Genomic DNA, 25,026 nt, shown 5'->3' with positions numbered 1-25,026 from the left:
AGGGAAAATTGCTTGAACCCGGGAGGCAGATGTTGCAGTGAGCTGAGATAGTACCATTGCACTCCAGCCTGGGTGACAGAGTGAGACTCTGTCTCAAAAAAAAAAAAAAAAAAAAAACCAAAAGAAAAGGAAAGAAAAGTACTTGTGAAATTCTTTGAGTCATGAGTTAAAATAACTGCTTTTTTATGGAACACTATTTTTACTTGAGAATGACTGACAAACTGTGATTATTTAGACTTGGGTATTTGGCAACTATATTTGCAAAAGTGAAGGAAGTGAGCCAGTCACTTCAAGGAGAACAATTGACAGTGTTTGTTGCCGATGACGAAAATTGAATTTACTAATGAAAAATAGGAATTTTGGAAAATCTGAGTCCACCACTATGAGGCTAACAGTTTCCGATACTTTCCTGAGATGAGATGAGAAGTGATATTAACGAATATGGTTTTTTGATGATATAAAATACAATGTCATTTTCATTTTTCAAATTACTAGTTTACCATTTACTCAAAGTGTAAGATAACAAATGTAACAGTATGAAAGATCAATGATATAGGCCGGGCGCGGTGACTCACACCTGTAAGCCCAGCACTTTGAGAGGCCGTGGCAAGCAGATCGCTTGAGCCCAGGAGTTTGAGACCAGCCTGAGTAACATGGTGAAACCCTGTCTCTACTAAAAATATAAAAATTAGCCAGGTATGGAGGTATGCGCCTGTAATCTCAGCTACTCAGGTGACTGAGGCATGAGAATTGCTTGAACCTGGGAGGTGGAGGTTGCACTGAGTCGAGAATGTGCGATTGCACTCCAGCCTGGGCAATAGAGCTAGACCCTGTCTCAAAAAGAAAAAGAAGATCACTGTTATGGTTTCAGATTTCATATTGTGATTAACTTTTAAGTTTCATAAACTGCCACTTGTCAAATTTTGGTACAGTATTAAAAGAATATGCACAGTTACCTGAAAATGTTATTAAAATACTCCTTCCTTTTGTAACTGCTTATCTGTGTGAAGCTGGATTTTCCTCATCTGCTTTACTCAATATATCCCAACAGACTGAATGCAGAGGCAGGTTATGTGATTAGCCATGTTCTATTTAGCCAGACGTTAAAGAGATTTGTGAAAATGTAAAACAATGTGAGTTCTCCTCTTACTAAACAATTTTTATTTTATTTAAAATGTGTTTGTGATACTTTTTGATGGGTATGTTATTGATTTTTTTTTTGAGATGGAGTTTCACTCTTGTCACCCAGACTGGAGTGCAATGGTGTGATCATGGCTCACTGCAACCTCGGCCTCCCAGGTTCAAGCGATTCTCCTGCCTCAGCCTCCCAAGTAGCTGGGATTACAGGTGTGAGTCACCGTGCCTGGCCTATGTTATTAATTTTTAAAAATTAATTTAAATATTTAAAACTTCTGAGTTTTAATCTCTAATATGGTAAATACTGATTTGTAAAACTTACATAACAGATTTTGAGGACTTCTGGTTTTTAAGATCGCAAATGAATCCTGAAACAAAAAAGTTTGAGAACTACTGGGCACACTGGATGTTTCCTTGCCTCTGATGAAAAAAATTCCACTTCCCAGATGGGTGCGGTGGCTCATGCCTGTAATCCCAGCACTGTGGGAGGCCAAGGTGGGCGGATCACGAGATCAAGAGATTGAGACGATCGTGGCCAACGTGGTGAAACCCCGTCTCTACTAAAAATACAAAAAGTAGCTGGGCGTGGTAGCACATGCCTATATTCGCAACTGCTCAGGAGGCTAAGCAGCAGAGTTGCTTGAACCGGGGAGGCGGAGGTTGCAGTGAGCTGAGATCATGCCACTGCACTCCAATCTGGGTGACAGAGTGAGACTCCATCTCAGAAAAAAAAAAAAAAATCCACTTTCCAGGCTGGGTAAAGTGGTACATACCTGTAGTTCCAGCTACTCAGGAGGCTGAGGTGGGAGGATTGCTTGATCCCAAAAGTTTGAGACCAGCCTGGGCAATATAGTGAGACTCCATCTAAAAAATAATGATAATTAAAGAAAAAAAAATCTACTTCTCAAGATTGTTTTTGGTTTAAAATGGGAGCAGAGTGTCTGAAATATGAAAAACAGAGTAGCTGGGTGCAGTGGCTCACACTTGTAATCCTAGTACTTTGGGAGGCGAGGCCGGTGGATTACCTGAGATCAGGGGTTTAAGACCAGCCTGGCCAATGTGGCAAAACCCTTTCTCTACAAAAAATTACAGAAATTAGGCAGGTGTAGTAGGACGTGCCTGTAATCCCTGCTACTCGGGAGGCTGAGGCAGGAGGGTTGCTTGAACCTGGGAGCCGGAGGCAGCAGTGAACCGAGATTGCACCACTGAACTCCATCCTGGGTAACAGAGCATGACTCTGTCTCAAAAAATAAGAGGGAGAGAGAGAGACATAGAGTAGACGGTAGATTTTATTTGACGATGAGGTAGGTGGCTAGTAATGTAGGATGAAAATAGGGCTGGACGTGGTGGCTATAATCCTAGCATTTGGGAGACCCAAGCAGGTGGATCACCTGAGGTCAGGAGTTCGAGATCTGCCTGGCCAACATGGTGAAACCCTGTCTTTACTAAAAACACAAAAATTAGCAGGGGCGCAGTGGCAGGCGCCTGTAATCCTAGCTACTCAGGAGGCTGAGGCAGGAGAATCACTTGAAGCCGGGAGGTGGAGGTTGCAGTGAACTGAGATCGTGCCATTGCTTTCCAGCCTGGGCAACAAGAACAGAACTCCATCTCAAAAAAAAAAAAGGAAAATAATTGCCCAAGTTCTCAGGAAATGGGAACCTATGTATCACTGACATAGAATATTTAATTGTCTGCCTGTGTGTCTGGTAAATATAGACTTTAAAAGCTTTTGTTTAAGAATAGATACCTGGCTGGGTGTGGTGGCTCACGCCTATAATCCCAACACTTTGGGAGGCCGAGGTGGGCAGATCACAAGGTCAGGAGTTCAGGACCAGCCTGACCAACATGGTGAAACCCCGTCTCTACTAAAAATACAAAAATTAGCTGGGCCTGTTGTCATGCGCCTGTAATCCCAGCTACTCGGGAGGCTGAGGCAGGAGAATCGCTTGAACCCGGGAGGCGGAGGTTGCAGTGAGCCGAGATCGTGCCATTGCACTCCAGCCTGGGCAACAGTGAGACTCCGTCTCAGAAAAAAAAAAAAAAAAAGAACAGATATCTGTAAACATCAATAGAAAAGTTTAAGGATAGTCTTCTATCATATTTTTATAGAAAACCTGACGTTTAAAACTTTTTAATGTTCACTTCCTGACTTCGTGTATATACCTACTCAATTTTTTACATAATGGAATTGTATAGTTATATTATAGGTATTGTTTTGTGTTCCATTCTTTTCCCTAATGATTTTTGCATTTTGCTACGTGGTTTTCATCATAATTATTATTCATGACCTCGTAAGGTCCTTGAGTTGCTAGATCTTAATTTAAGATATTCACTTACGTTAGTCATGAAAGCTGTTTCTTTTGATTTTTTAAATGATGTCGTAACACTTTTTTTCTTTTTTTTTGAGACAGAATCTTGCTCTGTCATCCAGGCTGGAGTACAATGGCACCATCCTGGCTCACTGCAACCTCTGTCTTCTGGGTTCAAGTGATTCTCCTGCCTCAGCTTCCCTAGGTAGCTGGGACTACAGGTACCTGCCACCACGTCTGACTAATTTTTGTATTTTTAGTAGAGACTGGGTTTTGCCCTGTTGGCCAGGCTGGTCTTTAACTCCTGACCTCAGGTGATCCACCCACCTCAGTCTCCCAAATTGCTGAGATTACTATGAGTGAGCCACCACACCTGGCCCACATTTTTTTTATTTTTTATTTTTTTTGAGACGAGGTCTTGCTCTGTCACCCAGGCTGGAGTGCAGTGGCATGATCCTGGCTCACTGCAACTTCCACCTCTCAAGTTCAAGTGATTCTCCAGCCTCAGCCTCCCAAGTAGCAGGGATTGATTACAGGTGCCCACCACCACGCCTGGCTAATTTTTGTATTTTTAGTAGAGACGGGGTTTCACCATGTTAGACCCAGCTGGTCTCGAACTCCCACAGTGCTGGGATTACAAGTGTGAGCCACCACTGTTCCCGGACCATAACACGCCTTTTTTTTTTTTTTTTTTTTTGAGACGGAATCTTGCTTTGTTGCCCAGGCTGGAGTGCAGTGGCATGATCTTGGCTCACTGCAACCTCTGCCTCCTGGGCTCAAGCAATTCTTGTGCCTCAGCCACCCAAGTAGCTGGGATTACAGGTGCAGGCCACCATGCCTGGATAATTTTTGTATTTTTAGTAGAGATGGGATTTCACCATGTTGGCTAAGCTGGTCTGGAACTCCTGACCTCAAGTGATCCACCTGCCTGGGACTCCCAAAGTGCTGGGATTACAGGCGTGAGCTCCCGAAATTCAGGGATTACAGGTGTGAGCAGCCCGGCCTGTTAGCTAATTTTCAGAAGATAGATACATTTTATACCTATCTAAAGGTTTTTTTTTTTTTTTGGTCTGACTTACGGAACATTGTTATAAAGGGTGTTACTTTATTTCTTTCAGTAGTTAATATTTCACTTTCAGTTTTCTTCACTTTGACTAAGATTCCTATTAAGTGTTTAAAGCTTAAATGATAATTTTATTTCAACTGTAAAAGATGAATATGTTAAAAATTGTTAGTTGTAGTTGGTCCAGTGTATTGTAGTCAGTTCCCTTAATCCAAAATCATTTTTTTTTCCAGAAAAACTGTAATGCTTTCTTTGGAAATTAGGGCTAGGATAATAATTGAGTTGATTGAAATTTGACAAATGCACAATTTGCGAGTTACCACATTTCAGTCAAATAGAAATATGATGAAATATGATTGGGTATTGCTGGGCACAGTGGCTTACGCCTGTAATCCCAGCACTTTGGGAGGCCGAGGTGGGTGGATCATGAGGTCAGGAGATCGAGACCATCCTGGCTAACACGGTGAAACCCTGTCTCTACTAAAAATACAAAAAAAAAAAAAGCAAGCCAGGCGTGGTGGCGGGCGCCTGTAGTCCCAGCTACTTGGGAGGTTAAGGCAGGAGAACGGCGTGAACCCAGGAGGAAGAGCTTGCAGTGAGCTGAGATCCGGCCACTGCACTCCAGCCTGGGCGACAGGGTGAGACTCTGTCTGAAAAATAAAAAAAGAAATATGATTGGGTGTCATGGCTCGCACTTGTAGTCCCGGCATTTTGGGAGGCTGAGGTGGGAGAATTGCCTGAAGCCAGTAGTTTGAGACTAGCTTGGGCAAAAGAGCGAGGCCCTGTCTCTATAAAAATTTGCTGGGCATGGTGGTGTGTAACTGTGCTCCTAGCTATTGAGGAGGGCAAGGTAGGAGGATCACTTGAACCCAGGAGTTTGAGGCGGCAGTGAGTTATGATTGCATCACTCCATTCCTGCCGGGGTAACAGAGCCAGACCCTGTCTTAAAAAAGAAACAAAAAATGATGAAATATGTAATTTTTTTTTAACTGATCATTGAGAAGAGACTCCATGGCTGTGGAGCCTGAGGGTACATGATTCTTAACTGTAGAATGTGGGAATATCTCTGTATGACACTGTGAAGTGTCATGTAAGTTCAGTTTGGAAGAAAAAGAGATACCCACTTGTTTCCTTAATCTTTTGTCTCATTAAAATAGATACAGAATTTGGGTTGGCTGTTAAATTAGCTTACTGAGAAATTAGACAATTTATAAAGGATGTCAGAATTCTCAAGAGATAGATGGGGAGATGTATGAAAGAAAATGAGAAAGGGAAGCCTATGATAATAATCTAGTAGTGGTTTTATGGTAACTGTGAGCTTTATTTAGTGCTTTTTTTAGTCGTGAGAACTGTGTGCTTGGCAGTTTGGCTTACACTTTATTTCTTAAAACTGTAAATATTTGGAGTCCTCTTAACTGCTTCTTTACACATTTCACTCTCAGTTTTGTTGTTTTGCTTCTTAACAGGAATTTGTAATCAGCATATATTGCATTTCTTTTGTAGTTTTATGACCTTTGTGAACTGTTCAGAACTGGAGGTCAGGTTCCTGACACAAACTACATATTTATGGTATGTAAACACCACTGATATCAAGTGCTTGTTTAACATGGAAAGGATCTGACTTATTAAATGTAAATTGCATAATAATTTTTTGCCATGTGACAGTCCCCATTTCAGTGTATGAAGAGGTGTGTATTGGCCGGGCGCGGTGGCTCAAGCCTGTAATCCCAGCACTTTGGGAGGCCGAGACGGGCGGATCACGAGGTCAGGAGATCGAGACCATCCTGGCTAACACGGTGAAAACCCGTCTCTACTAAAAAATACAAAAAACTAGCCGGGCGAGGTGGCGGGCGCCTGTAGTCCCAGCTACTAGGGAGGCTGAGGCAGGAGAATGGCGTGAACCCGGGAGGCGGAGTTTGCAGTGAGCTGAGATCCGGCCACTGCATTCCAGCCTGGGCGACAGAGCGAGACTCCGTCTCAAAAAAAAAAAAAAAAAAAAAAGAAAAGGTGTGTATTAGTCCATTTTCATGCTGCTGATAAAGACATACCCGAGACTGGGCAATGTATAAAAGAAAGAGGTTTAATGGACTTACAGTTTCACATGGCTGGAGAGGCCTCATAATCATGCAGAAGGCAGGCAGGACCAAGTCACATCTTACATGGATGGCAGCAGGCAAAGAGAGAGACTGTGCAGGGAACTCTTGTTTTTAAAACCATCAGATCTCATGAGACTTACTATCATGAGAACAGCACAGGAAAGACTTGCCCCCATGATTCAATTACTTCCCACCGAGTCCCTCCCACAACATGTGGGAATTCAAGATGAGATTTGGGTGGGGACACAGCCAAACCATATCAAGGTGATTGTGTACTTTTCTACATTTAACTATGTCCTCTAATTAATTGCCTTAGTAAGCCACTGTAGATAGGGTTGGGTAGTAGCTATCAGTAATGGGTGGGCATAAAAATAACCCAGAACCCCTGGTTTAAGGTATAAATTGTCAATTGACTATTATTTATTCAAGCTTTTCAAGCATTCATTTTTATCTCTTGTTAATCTATGGATGGATGAATATACACACATATACATTTGCTATTAAGGTAGATATTTGCTTTTCTTTTGGAATGTAGTGTTACTGTTGAACTTTTTCTGGATCCTTCTCTCATTATCTTTCCTTCTGAAAGTTTCTGGGTCACTTTCCTATTCTTTTTTTTTTTTTTTTTTGAAACAGAGTCTCGCTCTGTTGCCAGGTTGGAGTGCAGGTGTGATCAGCTTATTGCTACCTCTGCCTCCTGGGTTCAAATGATTCTCTTGCCTCAGCCTTCTGAGTAGCTGGGATTACAGGCGCGTGCCACCATGCCCAGCTAATTTTTGTATTTTTACTAGAGACGGGGTTTCACCATGTTGGCCAGGATGGTCAGTATCTCTTGACCTCCTAATCTGCCCGCCTCGGCCTCCCAAGGTAATGGGATTACAGACATGAGCCACCGCACTCGGCCACTTTTCTTTCAGTTGTTTTCCTATTGGTGTAATATTGGCCCAAGTCAGACATTAATGGGAAGTGTAAATAGTATATTATCATATATGGTTGTTAAATGCAAAACTGAACCTAGAACGCTGTTATAATTATAGTATTTGTTTTTACAAAAAATTTTTTTTTCTTCAAGTAGGCAGCTCTTCCAATACAGTTAAAATGATTTCTTAAAATAGAAAATTATTTTATCTGGGCATGGTGGTGCACACCTGTAGTCCCAGCTACTTGGAGGCTGAGGTGGGATGATTGTTTAGGCTCAGGAGTTCTAGACCACTCTGGGCAACATAGTGAGACCCCCATCTCTAAAAAAAAAAAAAAAATTGAATTTTTAAAAATTAAATTACTTAAAAAATACTGGTTAACAGATGACCAAATCAACTAACGTAGGTAATAGAGGATTGAAAAGAATGGTGGTTTTGCCAGGTATGGTGGCTCACGCCTATAATCCCAGCACTTTGGGAGGCCGAGGTGGGCAGATCACAAGGTCAGGAGTTTCAGACCAGCCTGACCAACATGGTGAAACCCCCGTCTCTGCTAAAAATAGAAAAATTAGCCAGGTGTGGTGTCGGTATGCGCCTGTAATCCCAGCTACTCAGGAGGCTGAGGCAGGAGAATCACTTGAACCCAGGAGGTGGAGGTTGCAGTGAGCCGAGATTGTGCAACTGCACTCCAGCCTGGGCGACAGAGTGATAGTCTGTCTCAAAAAAAAAAAAAAGCGAGAAAATGGTGGTTTTTCGGGGAAAGTTCTTGAGAGAATGGCACAGCAGATTCTTGTAGGTTTCCCTGGAGTCCAAAGTCTTGTTTCTATAAACATTTAATAGAAACAGTTTGTTTACTTCTATTTTAATTTTTGTTAAAATCAAATTTCCAAATATTTCAGTGTGTAACTCTTTATTGTAGTTATGAACCATGAGTTTGTGCAGTTTGATATAATTTGAAAAGAATATTGTGGCTATTGTATTGTTTGTAACTGTACACTTTTACTTCACAGGGTGATTTTGTAGACAGAGGTTACTATAGTTTGGAGACCTTCACTTACCTTCTTGCATTGAAGGCTAAATGGCCTGATCGTATTACACTTTTGCGAGGAAATCATGAGAGTAGACAGATAACACAGGTCTATGGATTTTATGGTAAGAACTCCTATTTCTCTGATTATGAATATTATTTTACTTTCCTCTTTGGAAAACAAAGCTACACAAGTCATACACATGCTTTATGTATATTATTTTCCCCACATTCTCACTCCTTCACTCCTCCCCAACAATTGAAAATCTTATGCTGGAGAGATTACTGTTAACTTTTTGGTGTGCATCTTTCTAGATCTGTGCCTCAAAGTGTAGTCCTTAGTTTACCTTGCTGGAATCACCTGGGTTCTTGTTAAAAATGTAGATTGTGGGCTGGGTGGGGTGGCTCACGCCTGTAATCACAGCACTTTGGGAGGCTGAGGCGGGCGGATCACAAAGTCAGGAGATCAAGACCATCCTGGCCAATATGGTGAAACTCCATCTCTTCTAAAAATACAAAAATGAGCTGGGCGTGGTGGTGCATGCATGTAATCCTGGTTACTCGGGAGGCTGAGGCAGGACAATCGCTTGAACCAAGGAGTCGGAGGTTATGGTGAGCCAAGATCACACCATAGCACTCCAGCCTGGCAACATAGTGAGCCTCCGTCTCAAAAACACAAAACAAAACAAAACAAAAATGTAGATTGCTGGGCCTCACCACAGATGTATTAATCAAAATATTTTGGAGTGGGAATCTAGAATCTGCTGAAGGTGAATGTTCTGCACAAATTGGAGAGTCTGTTCTCATCTATTTTGTGTGTGTGTGTAATTATGTGTGTTTATATATGTACAAACACATACTAAAATGGGGTCATACCTGATTTTTTGACTTTATTGTTATGTTTATAGCTGCATCATATACCATATGGATGTACCATAATTGATGTATCAGTTTTTTCTCTATCATTGAATTTTAGAGTTGTTTTTAAGCTGCTGTTACACATCCTTTTACATATATCTCTGTATGCTCACTCCAGAGAATGCTAGGACCTCAGGGATCAGAAGCAGAACTTAGTCATAAAAAGCAAAATAAGCCAGGCGCAGTGGCTCACCCCTGTAATCCCAGCACTTTGGGAGGCTGAGGCAGGTGGATCACCCAAGGTCAGGAGTTCGAGACCAGTCTGACCAACTAAACCCTGTCTCTACTGAAAATACAAAAGTTAGCCGGGCGTGGTGGTGGGGGCCTATAATCCCAGCTACTTGGGAGGCTGAGGCAGGGAGAATTGATTGAACCCAGGAGGCGGAGGTTGCAGTGAGCCAAGATCGCGCCATTGCACTCCAATCTGGGCAACTGAGCGAGACTATGTCTCAAGAAAGAAAAAAAAGCAAAATAGCTACTTCTCTAAAACATTTATTTGGTTGAAAGTTACAGAGAGAGAGAGAGAGAGTGCTTATTAGGAACGCCCTTGAAGGAAATATAATTATCAAGATTATGAATTTGGATTTTCCTTGAGCACAATTAAGGCAGATATTGAGAGATTTGGAAACATTAATTGCAGAACCCTTTAGTTTTAAATTTTATAGTTTGAATTATCTTCTGTCCTTATGAAGATAGGCTGGGCTGCGCGTGTTGGCTCACGCCTGTAATCCCAGCACTTTGGGAGGCCAAGGCAGGCAGATCATGAGGTCAGGAGATTGAGACCATCCTGTCTAACATGGTGAAACCCCATCTCTACAAAAAATACAAAAATTAGCTGGGCATGGTGGCGCTTGCCTGTAGTCCCAGCTACTCGGGAGGCTGAGGCAGGAGAATCGCTTGAACCTGGGAGGCGGAGGTTGCAGTGAGCCGAGATTATGCCATTGCACTCCAGCCTGGGTGACAGAGCGAGACTCTGTCTCAAAACAAAACAAAACAAAGATACTCTGAACTCTCTTACTCTTCAGTTTGTCTGCCATTATCAGTTAGAGAAATTTTGATAATTGTTTTTATATAATTTTTTTTTTTTTTTTTTTTTTTTGAGACGGAGTCTCGCTCTGTCGCCCAGGCTGGAGTGCAGTGGCCGGATCTCAGCTCACTGCAAGCTCCGCCTCCCAGGTTCATGCCATTCTCCTGCCTCAGCCTCCCTAGTAGCTGGGACTACAGGCGCCCGCCACCTCGCCCGGCTAATTTTTTGTATTTTTTTTTAGTAGAGACGGGGTTTCATCATGTTAGCCAGGATGGTCTCGATCTCCTGACCTCGTGATCCGCCCGTCTCGGCCTCCCAAAGTGCTGGGATTACAGGCTTGAGCCACCGCACCCGGCCTATATAATTTTTTAAATACTTGTAAAGTTAGATAATTGTCTCCTTTCTACAAGTTACTTCTTATTTTCATTCACAAAATAAACACCAATTGAAATACAACTTTTGGATTCTTTTGCAAAATAATCAATATTTTGGATACCATACTATGATATTAGCTCAGTGAAAATACTAAAGCTAATGTTATCAAAACACACACACCTACTATATATATATGTAACTAATGCTACATGCATAATATATAAAACGCATAGTTATATATGACTAATATATGATATGTTTTTTATATGTGACTGTTTTTATATATACAGTTATACTCCAGAATTCACCCAGCTTTCATCAATGTAGGGCTAAAGGGGAAAAAATGGGGTGAGGAAGGAGGACATTTTAATCAAGGTGCCTTGACTGAGGAAAATGACAGCAACACAAAATCTAGTATTGAACTTTCTTGTTCCCAGAGCTCTGTTCTTGTAGTGGTGTTGTATGGTTTTGTTTAATAAAATGAAGCTTAACAGCTCCTCAGGAATAAGATAATTTTAGTTATTATAAGACTTACATTGATTTTAAAGGAATAAGATATCCCTATATAACTTTACACTGGGCCTTCAGTTCACACTGATAAACACATACTGGGCAGTTACTATAGAGCCAAGTTCAAGATCCCTGCCTGCAAACTGAGCTCATTGTTAGGGCTCTCTTATGCCAAGTTTACATAACAATCTTGCTTCACATAGATATATAATTGAGAAAATCTTGGGGAGTGGTCATAACCTGCAGACTTCTTTCCTATATCATTTTCAGCTTCACTTAAGGCAATAGTGGTATGTCAGGTTTTTTTTTTTCTAAAATTATGGAAGAAGTCAAAGTGCAGAGCTTCCATGGTATTAACAGAAGAAGTGTGTACCCTATTAACTATGTAGACAGTCAGGGTATAGTGGCTCACATCTGTAATCTCAGCACTGTGGGAGGCTGAGGTAGGAGGATTGCTTGAACTCAAGAGTTCCAGCCTGGACAACATAGGGAGACCCCCATCTCTACCAGAAATAAAATTAGTCAGGTGTGGTGGCACATGCCTGTAGTTCCAGCTATTCGGAAGGCTGAGGTGGTAGGCTTGCTTGAGCCCAGGTGGTTGAGGCTATGATCTTGCCACTGCTGATTGCGCCACTGTATTCCAACTTGGGCAACAGAGTGAGACCTTGTCTCAAAAACAAAAAGCTATGGAGGCAGCAGAAAGAGTGTTCAACTGAGAATTTGTAAGAACCTGACTGGCAATCTGTCCTCAGTTGTGATCCACTGAAGCTCAAGTGTTTAGTTGGACAATTTGCAGAAAATCTCAGAAGAGATAACTTAGCCCTGAGAAGAGTTAGGAATTGCTCATGTTCCTATAACTAAGGGTTCTCTAATTTGTTTGATCTGATTATCCTGCTAGAATGGTCTCCTTAAATAAATTTATCTGTTTACCAGAATTACCTAATATTAACGTAACTGTAAAAACATTTGCTTCAGGTTGTGTGAAATTTGTATTGACTCTTCTAATGATAACATTTTGGTTAATAATTTCAGCTGCTTCTTAGGTCCATTCCAGGAATGAAGAGCAGTACTACATCCTTAGGAAATACAGTCATGTGCCATATAGTGACATTTCAGTCGATGATGGACTGTATATATAACAGTGGTCCTGTAGATATAACGGAGTTGAAAAATTCCTATTGCACAAATACTTACCCTTGTGTTACTATTTCCTTACAATATTTAGTACAGTGACATGCTTCACAAGTTTATAGCCTAGGAGCAATAGGCTATATCATATTGCTTAGGTGTGTAGTAGGCTAGACCATCTGGGTTTAGTAAGGATATGTGATGATGTTCACACAATGACGAAATCACCTAACAATGCATTTTTCAGAATGTATCCCCATGGTTAAGGGACATATAACTGTATATAGTTGGTCAGTAGTGTTCTTTTGGCTCTATGTGGAGGTCCTAGTAGGACTAAATATGTGTCATATCTTGCTGTCCTAGTTTAAGCTGAATTTCTGTTGTACTGAAGGCTGCTTTAGTATTGGATATATTGTTTATTTTTATTGGCAGATTCATTAATTAAAACCCTTCTGTTTCTTTCACAGATGAGTGCCAAACCAAATATGGAAATGCTAATGCCTGGAGATACTGTACCAAAGTTTTTGACATGCTCACAGTAGCAGCTGTAAGTTTCTATTTTTAAAGTCTCATGTATGTTCCTGCCAATAACACATTGCATATTTTTATCTAGTTGTCATCTCAATTATGTTGATATCTTTAGTATTCATTGATGAATTTAGATATGCCTGAGGTTATATGTTCAACTCTTCGTTATCCTTTTTTGCTAGTTAATAGATGAGCAGATTTTGTGTGTCCATGGTGGTTTATCTCCTGATATCAAAACACTGGATCAAATTCGAACCATCGAACGGAATCAGGAAATTCCTCATAAAGGAGCATTTTGTGATCTGGTTTGGTCAGATCCTGAAGATGTGGATACTTGGGCTATCAGTCCGCGAGGAGCAGGTTGGCTTTTTGGAGCAAAGGTCACAAATGAGGTAAAGGCAGCATTTTTGGAAAAGTAATTTGTAGATTGCTAATGGACTGCATAGAGAACTATGGTGGCCCTAGATAACTAACTTGTAGTCTAGCTTTCTCAAAATATGGTGGCTATGGATATTAAATTTCTAGTTTAGTTATTAATGTATGTCTTTTTTTAATGGTTAAATAAGATCATACAGCGAAAGCACCTACTCCAGCATCCACTTGGTAATAGTGGATAAAGTAAATGTTCTTTTCCTTTTTTTTTTTTTTTGAGATGGAGTCTTGCTCTGTCACCCAAGCTGGAGTGCAGTGGCATGATCTTGGCTCACTGCAACCTCTGCCTCCCAGGTTCAAGCAATTCTCCTGCCTCAGCCTCCTGAGTAGCTGGGACCACAGGTGTACGCCACCATGCCTGGCTAATTTTTGTATTCTTAGTAGAGATGGGGTTTCACCATGTTGGCTAGGCTGGTCTTGAACTCCTGACCTCAGGTGATCCACCCGCCTCAGTCTCCCAAAGACCTGGTATTACAAGTGTGAGCCACTGTGCCTGGCCGGCCCCTTTCCTTTCAAATACTGTAGTTAAGTAACAAAATGGCAAGACCAAGATAGGCAGTACTTTTTTTGTTTTTTTTTTTTAAAGACCTCAAATCACACAGATACAGACACTTTATTAGTTTCCTCTACAAGAGCCAATAACATCAATCTTTTTTTTTTTTGAGACAGAGTTTCACTCATATTGCCCAGGCTGGAGTGCAATGGTGCAATCTCGGCTCACTGCAACCTCTGCCTCCTGGGTTCAAGCAATTCTCCTGTCTCAGCCTTCTGAGTAGCTGGGATTACAAGTGTGCACCAACACGCCTGGCTAATTTAGTATTTTTAGTAGAGACGGGGTTTCACCATGTTGGTCAGGCTGGTCTTGAAGTCCTGACCTCAGGTGATCTGCCCACCTTGGTTTCCCAAAGTGCTGGGATTACAGGCGTGAGCCATCGCGCCCGGCCTATGTCAATCTTTTTTTTTTTTGAGGTGGAGTCTTGCTCTGTCATCCAGGTTGGAATGCAGTGACCGGTCTTGGCTCACTGCCAGCTCCGCCTCCCAGGTTCATGCCATTCTCCTGCCTCAACCTCTTGAGTAGCTGGGACTACAGGGGACCGCCACCTGGCTAATTGTTTGTATTTTTAGTAGAGATGGGGTTTCACTGTGTTAGCCAGGATGGTCTCGATCTCTTGATTTCGTGATCCGCCCGCCTCGGCCTCCCAAAGTGCTGGGATTACAGGCGTGAACCACTGCGCCTGGCTTTTTTTTTTTTTTAAAAAACAGAAATCTCTGTTCATTTGAAATGCCAAGTAGATCCAAAGAAGGAAGATGGCAATTAAATACTTAAATTAATCAAAAGGCACTATGAGACCACCTACAACCTACTGCCACAGGGGTAGTAGGCTAAGGAAGATCAAGCTACAGCAAATCATGTAATGTGAATGTTAGCGATTACATAGCAGGAAGCACATTTGCTTTCCAGAAGTCTATGGTGCAGTGGTCCTTTGGGCCCAAGAGGATATTTGGCCAGGAAAGGATCAAGATGGATGAAGGTAAAGCCAAATCAAAGGAATAGGTACAAAAGAGAATCCAAGCTATGATGAAGAGAATCAAGCAGATGATGATGAATCAGGCTTCTTCCTCCCAAGAAACATTTGCTGCACTGTGCTGCTTCCCTCCTCCACTACCCCCCACCCCCCACCCCATGGCTGCTCAAGTCCAACTGCCTGTTCCTGCCTTACAGGGTGCTTAGCCACTGGGACTAGGTTTGGGGTTGCCCAGGGCTCTTGCTGTAATTTTGCATAGATCTTGGGGAGAACTGCTCACACATGGGTTGGCTTTGTTGCTGGTTGTTCTCAACAAAGAAAACCCTAAAGCATTCACATGCAAAGTAGTCTGAGCTTCTCCAATCACAGTCAGACACCCCCATACAATATCCTCAAAAGTCTGAAATCTTGTAACAGCTGAGCTCTCGTTAAAGCTGCAAGACTCACAAAATCATCAAGGAAGCCAGAATGAGACAGTGCAGGTAGGAAGTCCCAGCAGTTAATCTCAACCCGTCTTTCTCCATTTCGGATAAGCTCAGATATACCTGATGTGGGATATTGAAAGCTACACTGGAGTAAGCTGGGTCTTCTGAATTTGTCATCAAATACCAAGGGAAAACAAGGGGTGGGGTGGTTTTTTTATTCTTAAAAAACCTCAGAAGTAACTGTGTTATAAAGGGACATGACTGAATAGGTAAGAAACGGATTCTTCATTGTGAGTTTTCCTGATGGCTTCTGCAAGGATCATAGAGATGTCGATCACCTGTATTTTGGAGCAGTGCTTCATCTTGTCGTCCTGGGGTATGGTATTGCTGACTACTACTGCTTTAAAGCATGTGTTGTTGATGTGAGAAATAGCTGGACCACAGAAGATACTGTGAGTCAAGATAGCATAAACTCTGGTGACTCCAGCTAAGAGAAGTTTGTCAGCTGCATGGCAGATTGTGCCACAAGTGTCAACCATGTCATCCACAAGGATGGCCACCAGATCCTTCACATCTCCCACAAGCACCATGCGATCCACTTAATTGGCCTTCTTTGTGAATCAAGGCAAAGTCCACATTCAGCCTGTCTTCTATGGAGTTCACTCCCTTAGCTCCACCAGCATCAGATGAGACAATAGCGCAGTTCTTCTGCTCAGAGATATTCTCCCTTATCCACTTCAGGACACCTAGGTCTGCATACAAGTAGTTCACTGGGATATCAAAAAAACCCTGAATTTGAGAAGCATGTAGGTCCATGGTGATAATATGATCTGCACCTGCTACAGATAGCATATTTGCAACAAGCTTGGCTGAGATTGTCACCCAACTCTTGTCTTTCTTATCCTGCTGGGCATAAGGGAAACATGGGATGACTGCAGTAAGCTGGCTGGCTGAAACAATCTTGCAGGTATTAATCATGATTAAAGGTGCCATTAAATTATTGTTGATTTCACCACAACCACTCCAAATGATGTAGACATTCTCCACGTACACTTTAGCCAATTTCCACACAGGTCTCCTAGTTGCTGAATTTCTTAGTCACTACCTTGCCGAGCTCCAGACCCAGGCAGTCAGCAGTTTCCTGAGACAAGTCCTGGTGGGAGCTGCTGCTGAAGATTTTGATATTCAGGATCCTGGCCAACTACCCTAAGCATTCTTCACTAAGTGATCACTGCTGCTGCAGAGACTGGAATTGAAGTCGGTCCAGAGACTCAATGCTAACCGCTTTGTGATGCTACCCCACCATCTTCAAGATAGGCAATACTTTGAACTTTAACTGTTTTCAACTAAATACACACACACACACACACACACACACGGGCGCGCACACACACACACGACTTTATATTGGGAAGCGCTCCAGCATCATAATGAAGTCAGAAAACTAGAGTCTGATCCTGTATCAGTGCATCTTAATTTAGATAAGTTATTTATCTAGTCTGAGCTTTTGTTTCCTTAGGTTGCAAAAGAATAATCTCTTTCAGAATTATTGCAACATCTACACATACTAAACTTTCAGTAAATTGTAGATACTGATAGTAATATCTTTATTATTAAATCAGAAAACACAAAATTTTGATTCATAGGACCTATTGAATGCTTTTTCTTCCAGAAATTTCTAACTATGTAGCTATACAGTTTCTATAGCTGTGTAGTTGACTCAGGCCAAAATTGCTCTCTTTGCCTAAACTTATTAAATTGTTGGGGATAATTATAGAGTGGGTTCTATACTCATGATGCATTTAGTAGTAATAGGATTTTGTATTTAAATGATTACTTTCTTACGTATGTAGGGTGATTGTTTTTTAAGTGCTAAATACTTACAGTGTCTTTCTAAATTGCAGTTTGTTCATATCAACAACTTAAAACTCATCTGCAGAGCACATCAACTAGTGCACGAAGGCTATAAATTTATGTTTGATGAGAAGCTGGTGACAGTATGGTCTGCTCCTAATTACTGCTATCGTTGTGGAAATATTGCTTCGATCATGGTCTTCAAAGATGTAAATACAAGAGAACCAAAGTTATTCCGGGCAGTTCCAGATTCAGAACGTGTTATTCCTCCCAGAACGACAACGCCGTATTTCCTTTGAGGCCTTCGCCCATCCTGCTGACCCATTTTTCTGCCCTCTTCTTACCCCAATTTTCTTGTATTACCCTCTACAATATACTTTTTATTGAGCACTTTGCTGCTGAAATGCTGCCTCTTGCCTTTTTTTTTTTAATTTTAAATTATGTAAATTTATTGTTTGTTGTGGTGTCTATAGCAAAGTTTTTCTATCAGTTTTCCCCCCATCCCATCCCCACCCTGGACTCATTTGAGAAGACTTGAGAAATGTCTTCATACTCACACTGCTGCATGTAGCTCTTGCTTATTTACTGGTCTGGGAAACAGGATGTGTTTCCTTTTTTTAAAAGCCAATTGACAGATTACACCTAAATACTCCTTCTTTTTGTATCATTCAGCCTTTTGTTTTAGTTTGGTAAGTTTTAAGAAATTTCAGCAGCAAAGTTGTTATTCAGTGGGCACGATGGACTCCAAATGCCTCAAGTTATGTATACCTGTCCCAGATGTAAACTTCATTGTCCTTTGTTGGATGATATTTTAAATGGATATAAAATAAATTGGTCTAAAGGGCTGCCCTCCTTGTTGTGTTTTTAAATTTTAGTTAAAAACTGCTACAGCTTATGACTTTGTACATTAAGATAATTGTATTGATCTTTTTTCAGATTCCTTGTATTTTTAATAAAGTAATCTTAAATAAAAGATAGGTTAAGTGTTAGAAATTTTAAACAGCTTACATTGTTAGTGTAAAGTTATCTTTGCTTTTTTCCTAATCAGAGTTCTTGACCCTTTGGTTATTGAGTTTAAAACTTCAATTGAAATTCAATAGTATTTATTTTTTAAAAAAATCACTAAACTGTGCCTAAAGAACATAACTGCCATATTAATGTTTTGGTTTATATCCTCTATAGTAATAGAAAAACATTTAATACTTGTAATGCTGATGTGTTAATTTGATACCAGTTGAGTAGAATGTGATCAATCCAGTTTACAATCTATCATGAGTATTATTAACTAAAATCTATGTACTTTTCAATAGGAATCATTCTTCTCTTGCTGTAACACTTGACCTTAACTTTTAGAAAGTGTTCATTTTTAAGCTGCAACTGGAAAGGTTGAAAAGTCAGGACTCTTGTATTTGTGAACTGTAATCTGAAGCAGATTATTTAAAGTGTAGAAAAAGAAACAAGTTGTTCTTTTTTGCAAAGATCTGTGATTCCATATTTCAGCTTTGTGTAAGTAATTTGAATATCCAAAGGGTTGTGATGATCAGTTCTTAATATGCAACTGTCCACTTAATAAGGACAAGTATTCCAGTATCTCTTATGACTGTAGTCATAAATGATGTTGGAATGCACCATTTTGTGAAATAGTTGGTATCCCTTTACTATAATTAATTTTTGTCATTCCAGGAAATACTTGTGAAGCCAGCCAATTAATAAAGCACTTTAGCATCTGTTCAGGTAGTTTTGAAAACCAACTTTTCCCCTTCAGGATAAGAACTTCCAGGTTACTTAAAAATGCAATAAAAATCTTTATAGTCTAAGCTTCTTGGCATATAATTTTTCATCAGGGTTTTCTTTTATTAAATGAGCACAATACTGTTTTGATTTTATTTTTTTCCCTCAAACCACCAGCTCCTTACATAGTTTTTAATTATATAGCTATATGAAAGAGGTGGCTAAGACATTTGCTGCACGCACTTGAACTAATGTTGGGTCAGTAACTTCGTGTTACTGCCCTGACACCAGTGTAATTCAGGTGGAAAGGTATTTTTATCTTACAGGGATATGTAGCTATGTATTTTACTAATTGTGAAACACTGGAAATTAATGATGCAGACAACTTGGTGTGGTCTTTGAACAGCTCTCTGCAGTATTTTTTTTTTTTCCTGTTACCATAAATTGTATTTAAGTGCTCGCTTTCTACTTAAGTTGTACCAATAGAACTGGTAACTCCCAGCCCTCCCTGTTTGACACTCCTTAGCTTAGATTGATGTAGTTGTTTTTGTTATCCCTATAATGTGACTTTTATTTTTAAGTCATCGTGTACTGCATTTATTTGTCACTAGTTGGGCACGTGCCAATAATATTCTCTCCATTCCTTAACTGCCATCTCTGTTTTGCCTGATTTCTCTTCAACTGAATAATGGCTTTTTGCATGGAAAAAATAGTTTTTACTATTAGATGTGTAAAGGGAAGAGAGAGCTAATGTATTGGACTTTGTGAGCCTACAAGGAATATTTTGGATCCCTCCAATAAATAAGGGCTATGTACTATATGTACTATATAGAGTAATCATGTGGTGGAAGATACTTGCAAGTCATAGATTTATGGGCAGGAGGATTTGTTACTCCCTGTATCTAGGCTGAATGTAAAATCCCTTATGTTGTATCAATGGGGGTAAGAACTATTTTTATTTGCCTATGATATACTTGGTTTCTAATAAAGTGCCATAGGCTCTAGTGAGAACTGTCTACTTTGAATTGCCATTTACTCCCTTTCCTCATTTGGCCGATATGCTCTTGGCTAGCTTTTTATAAGTTAATGTGTTTCCCTAAAAACTTTCACTACTTTATTTGAGTGTGATCCTAAAATGCCTGGATCAATAGTATATCTCATATGCAACTTGCATCAGCTCCTATTCTGTCGGGATGTCTAGAACTGTTGGAAGATTTTGACGTCTTAAGCCCTAGGTTTTGCTTTGGGAAATAAGGTTTGAAATATTGTTCATTGCATTAAGATTTGTGTGTGTTTGCTTTGTAAGCCCAGCACCAGGTTTTGGAAAATGCCTGTACTGTGAAAGTAAATCAGGACTCTTTCTGAGCCTCTTTCGTTGTCAGAAATAGAATTGCTTTCCATCAGCTTCCAGGAAATTGTGTATCTGGAGTCGAAGAGATTTAACAGCAAGAATCCAGATTTTTAAATGTAATTGTTTTTTAAATGCTAATGTTTGTAAAGCACCTTCAGTTCTTCGGATGAAAGGTGCTATATTCCCTCAGTGTAAATTAATAAAAAGATTATAGGAAGTTTGTCAAAAAATTTAATGCATAGTCTGTAGTATGTCCTGACAAGAAGTTAGCATTTTATATAAGAAATTAAAAAATGCTTATTCCTCCACTTGGTTGCTTGACTGGTAAACAAAAGTGAAACCTTTTTTTTGTTTTGTTTTGCATTTGACTCTGAGCTAAGTGTTCCAACTCTTTAAAGGCAATGTTTATTGTTACAACTTCGATCCAGTGCCCAGAACTATGCTTCATGAGATCATTACAACTCTTTAAATTGTGTATTTACAGTGTGCAGTGATGCTGACGAAATACACAGTAGTAAACCAAAAAGAAACATTTGGAAAGTCCCCTAGCATGATGCCAGACACACTAGATGCTTCTGCATTCCCCTCCTGTTAGTTTTCTATTTCTCTATCAACTTCTTGGTGAATTTGTGCCTTTACCCTCATGAGAGTAGGCTTATGCTGGCTTAGATCATTCAAATGTTTTCTTAATTCAAAAATGAGTGGCATTAATAGATTTGTGTTGTCAACAAAAATACTACATAAGTATATTCCACTCAATCCCTAGGCACCCACTATTCTCAGCAGCACTCTGCTTTTGTATATAAATGGTGGGTTATAAAAGACTGCATGGAGGCATTATGGAATAGCACAGGCTTTGGGATCAGATCTAGGTTAAAACCCCAGCTCTGCCATGCAGTAATAGCAACTAACCTGTATTCAGCATATGTAGCTAAATTGTTACGTTCTTTATTTTGTGATGCCCTTGCTATGGGTCTATAACTATATTACCTTTAATTTTTTTTTTTTTTCTTGGTAGAGAGGGGGTCTCCCTATGTTGCCCAGGCTAGTCTTGAACTCCTGGCTGAAGAGATCCTCCTATCTCGGCCTTCCAAAGCACTGGGATTACAAGCATAAGATTCTGTGCCCAGCCCAAACTTTTGAAAAAATTAATTTTGTTCATTCTTCTCTAGAACTTTTTCCCCCAGATGAGGAAATAGGCTTAGAGAGGATAAGTGACTTAAGGTTGCACAGGAGAGCTGGAACTTGAATCCCTAGAGGGCACACCAGAGTACATATTTAGCCCTCTATTTTAAGCAATATTGGTTATTGTAGCTGTGTGACCCTGAACAAATTGAATTTTCTGAATCTTAAATTTCTGTGTCTAAAATAAGAGTATCAGACAGGGTTAATCTCAGTATTAAAAATAGCACACACAAAGCACCCAGTATCTGGTCCAAAGCTGGTTTTTATTAAGGGCTCATACTCATAGGCCATTTGTTCAAATTCATTGTAGTTGGGAAGAATAATCCAAGGCAATGTGTAATTGCTAACATAGTGTAGATTTTGTAAGTACAACACATCTGGAGAAGGAAATGTTCGATGTAGGATGGAGTAATTGGTGAAAATACAGAGGAAGTGTGAATTAAATGTGGTCTGGAATGATGGGATTTGTATCTTACAGAGTAAAAACAACCAGAGATCACTCGGACACAATGTGAAGACTTGAGGATCCTTTTTGGGAAGGCGTAAGAAATGAATAGCTTCTGTTCTATTGACAATATCTGATATATACCAGTGAGGATTGGTCAGTTATGAAAGATGCTAAAAAGCAGGCAGTGGTTTTTTAATAAGGAATGTAATAAATGGATTTCAAGATTACTTCCCTAGTGAGTTGATGATCCCCCTTCGTCTGACACAAATTATTCTGGAGTTCTTTCCTCTGGCTTGATAATACAGGTGGAAACTGTTGGTTGAGATTGAGCTGATTTGTGGTTCTGTGACTAGGATTACACGAAATACTAATTTGGGGGGCCAACAGAGATTTGACATTTTTTCTTTGTCAAAGCAATTTTTCAAATCCTGCTACAATTTACCATCAGTATTACTTCATAAATGGAAAGTCATTTTACCATTAAAGATGTAGGTAGGACCATCTCAGAAGAAAAGACAGCTCTTTACACCAAATACATTTGGTTTTATGAAAAACTAGTATCCTAATATTTGCCATTTATGGAGATCAATGAGAGATTTTCCCCACCCCAATGTTGACATGTACTACTCGAGGCTGTCATATTATTGAGGCATAAAAGATGTTCTAATAAAGTGGAAGTGGCTTAAGAGAAAGTTTTACGCCGCCTCCCAACTCTGAACAGATGCTAAGAATTTACTAAACAAGTGCACACAGGAGTAGTGATTTAGAGAGGCCTTCCCACCTTCAAGAATTTTATAATACGTTAATGAGCTGAGTCTTATTTTCAAGGATGGCTTTGTTAAAGCAGAAGACGATGGGTAACTAATTATGCTTATGAAAGGCAGTTTTGCATGCTTGTCTGTCAAAAAATACAGTAAAATTTATTTTAAAATTGATTAATTGGTGCCGGGCGCGGTGGCTCAAGCCTGTAATCCCAGCACTTTGGGAGGCCGAGACGGGCGGATCACAAGGTCAGGAGATCGAGACCATCCTGGCTAACACGATGAAACCCCGTCTCTACTAAAAATACAAAAAACTAGCCGGGCGAGGTGGCGGCGCCTGTAGTCCCAGCTACTCGGGAGGCTGAGGCAGGAGAATGGCGTGAACCCAGGAGGCGGAGCTTGCAGTGAGCTGAGATCTGGCCACTGCACTCCAGCCTGGGTGACAGAGCGAGACTCCGTCTCAAAAAAAAAAAAAATTGATTAATTGGTGTAGAACTTGCAATGGTCACAGAATCAGGATGGTCGGCTTGCATTCAGGGATTAAATTTGTCCAGGCCTTTCTTTTTTTTTCTTTTTTTTGAGACGGAGTCTCGCTCTGTTGCCCGGGCTGGAGTGCAGTGGCCGGATCTCAGCTCACTGCAAGCTCCGCCTCCCGGGTTTACGCCATTCTCCTGCCTCAGCCTCCCGAGTAACTGGGACTACAGGCGCCCACCACCTCGCCCGGCTAGCTTTTAGTATTTTTTAGTAGAGACGGGGTTTCACCGTGTTCGCCAGGATGGTCTCGATCTCCTGACCTCGTGATCCGCCCGTCTCGGCCTCCCAAAGTGCTGGGATTACAGGCTTGAGCCACCGCGCCCGGCCTTGTCCAGGTCTTTCAAAATGGAACACGTTGCTTTTAGTATGGCATTGGTTTTGTTTGCAGTACTGATTTTTCTTTCACGGTAATTAAAAAAAATCTTGCTTTCTTAAAAGCCTGCACCCAAGCTAGTGATCTTTTCTGCAGAGGATTGAGCATCCCAGCCATGCTTTATTTTGGTGGATTCTCACAGTTTTCTGGCTGGGTCTTTTTTGAAGGGTAGCTGTGAGCTGTGAGACAATTTCAGCAAGATGTAGGGACAAGGATCGCATTCGAGGTGGCTTAAAAGGAAACACGTTTGTGAGAGTTGCCTCACTGTCTCACCTGCTAGAGGAAACTGGGAGATTTCAGGGTTTGTTTTCGGTCCTGGCGTGGTGCAGAGGTGGAGGGGCGCCAGCAGGTGTGTGGGATGCAGGACGCAAAGCCAGGAGAACCTGGGGCAGGTGTCTGGCGCCGGGGGTGCAGTTCCTATTTTTTGGCGCTTGGTGGCGCTCGGGTCTCCTCCGGCCCTGCTAGCAATCTCTAAGGCACCTCCGCCGCCACCTGCAGTCTCAACCAAACCTCTGGGTGGGCAGCGCGGGATGTGATGGGCCGAGCGTCCAATCGACTGACAGGTTTCCGTCCACACTACTGAACTAGCCAATGGGAGCCGAGGAGAGGCGCGGGGAAGGCGGGCCCCGCGGCAAGCCTGGCAGAGGCGCGAGGCCCTCCTCCCGCCTCTCCGCCTACTCCAGCCTCCGCCGCCTCAGCTTCCCGAGCGAGCCCTGCGGCCGCCGGAGCAGCTCCCGCGGCGGAGCAGGAGCCGGATGGTCAGAGGAGCCCGGCAGCCCCAGCAGCCGCGGAGTCGCCTGGCCCCCAGGTGGGGCGGGGGCTGGGTGGAGGCCGGGGTTGGGGATGGGGCGGGGGCCAGGGAGCGGGCCCAGGGGCAGCGGCTCGGGGCCGCGGAGCATTCGGGGCGCAGAGATCGGAGGGGCGGGGGGTGCAGGCTGGGGGGATCTGGGGGGCGGCTGGAGGCGGCGGCGCGGGCTGGGCGCGATCTCATCCTCGAGGCCAGGTGAGAGGGGCGTGTGAGGGAAGGGGCGCCGAGGGGTGAGGCTGGCGGCGCGGGGCCGGGAGGGGCAAGGCGCGCGCGTCCCCGGAGGGGCCGTGGAATGCGGGGGTCGCCGGGCCCAGAGAGGCGGGGCGTGGAGAGGGCAGTGTACGGTCGGGAGCGGGTGGGCACAGGAAAGGGGAGGCTGGGGGAGCTTACGGGGGTGACTAGGCAGACAATGAGTAGGTGGAGGTGGATGATTTTGGGGAGCTGGGCTGTGACGAGCAGGGGTTGAAGATGGGGTGAGGGACCAGGAAGGTTTGGGCTCAGGGGGAATTGGGGGAACGGTGAGTCCCAGGAGTGCTTGGTCTTGGTAAATAGGGGAAACA

General features: G+C 41.9%; 2 protein-coding genes and 1 pseudogene across 3 annotated transcripts in view; 2 read left to right on the top strand and 1 right to left on the bottom strand.

Annotated features, from left to right (window-relative positions):
• The window catches only part of PPP6C (protein phosphatase 6 catalytic subunit), a 50,816-nt gene extending 30,229 nt beyond the window's left edge, over nucleotides 1-20,587 (top strand). Inside the window, exons 3-7 of the mRNA XM_010365863.2 lie at nucleotides 6,013-6,078; nucleotides 8,536-8,677; nucleotides 12,978-13,057; nucleotides 13,221-13,430; nucleotides 17,326-20,587. Of these exons, the coding sequence (XP_010364165.1) occupies nucleotides 6,013-6,078; nucleotides 8,536-8,677; nucleotides 12,978-13,057; nucleotides 13,221-13,430; nucleotides 17,326-17,574 (747 nt within the window). The 3' untranslated portion in view covers nucleotides 17,575-20,587. The remainder of the gene's footprint in view (nucleotides 1-6,012; nucleotides 6,079-8,535; nucleotides 8,678-12,977; nucleotides 13,058-13,220; nucleotides 13,431-17,325) is intronic.
• On the bottom strand, nucleotides 15,393-16,781 carry LOC104664397 (annotated as a pseudogene).
• A 3,710-nt stretch (nucleotides 20,588-24,297) lies between the features above and the next one.
• SCAI (suppressor of cancer cell invasion) overlaps nucleotides 24,298-25,026 on the top strand; it is a 194,716-nt gene continuing 193,987 nt past the window's right edge. The window contains exon 1 of one of the 2 annotated variants that reach the window (XM_030919428.1): nucleotides 24,298-24,466. In XM_030919428.1, the coding sequence (XP_030775288.1) occupies nucleotides 24,414-24,466 (53 nt within the window). In that variant the 5' untranslated portion in view covers nucleotides 24,298-24,413. The remainder of the gene's footprint in view (nucleotides 24,467-25,026) is intronic. The other variant, XM_030919427.1, reaches the window with a different exon arrangement.

Source organism: Rhinopithecus roxellana, chromosome 16 (assembly GCF_007565055.1).
Source record: "Rhinopithecus roxellana isolate Shanxi Qingling chromosome 16, ASM756505v1, whole genome shotgun sequence".
In the NCBI taxonomy this organism is placed as follows: domain Eukaryota; kingdom Metazoa; phylum Chordata; class Mammalia; order Primates; family Cercopithecidae; genus Rhinopithecus; species Rhinopithecus roxellana.
Note: the sequence above shows the minus strand (reverse complement) of the source record. Positions and strands in the feature narration are given on the sequence as shown.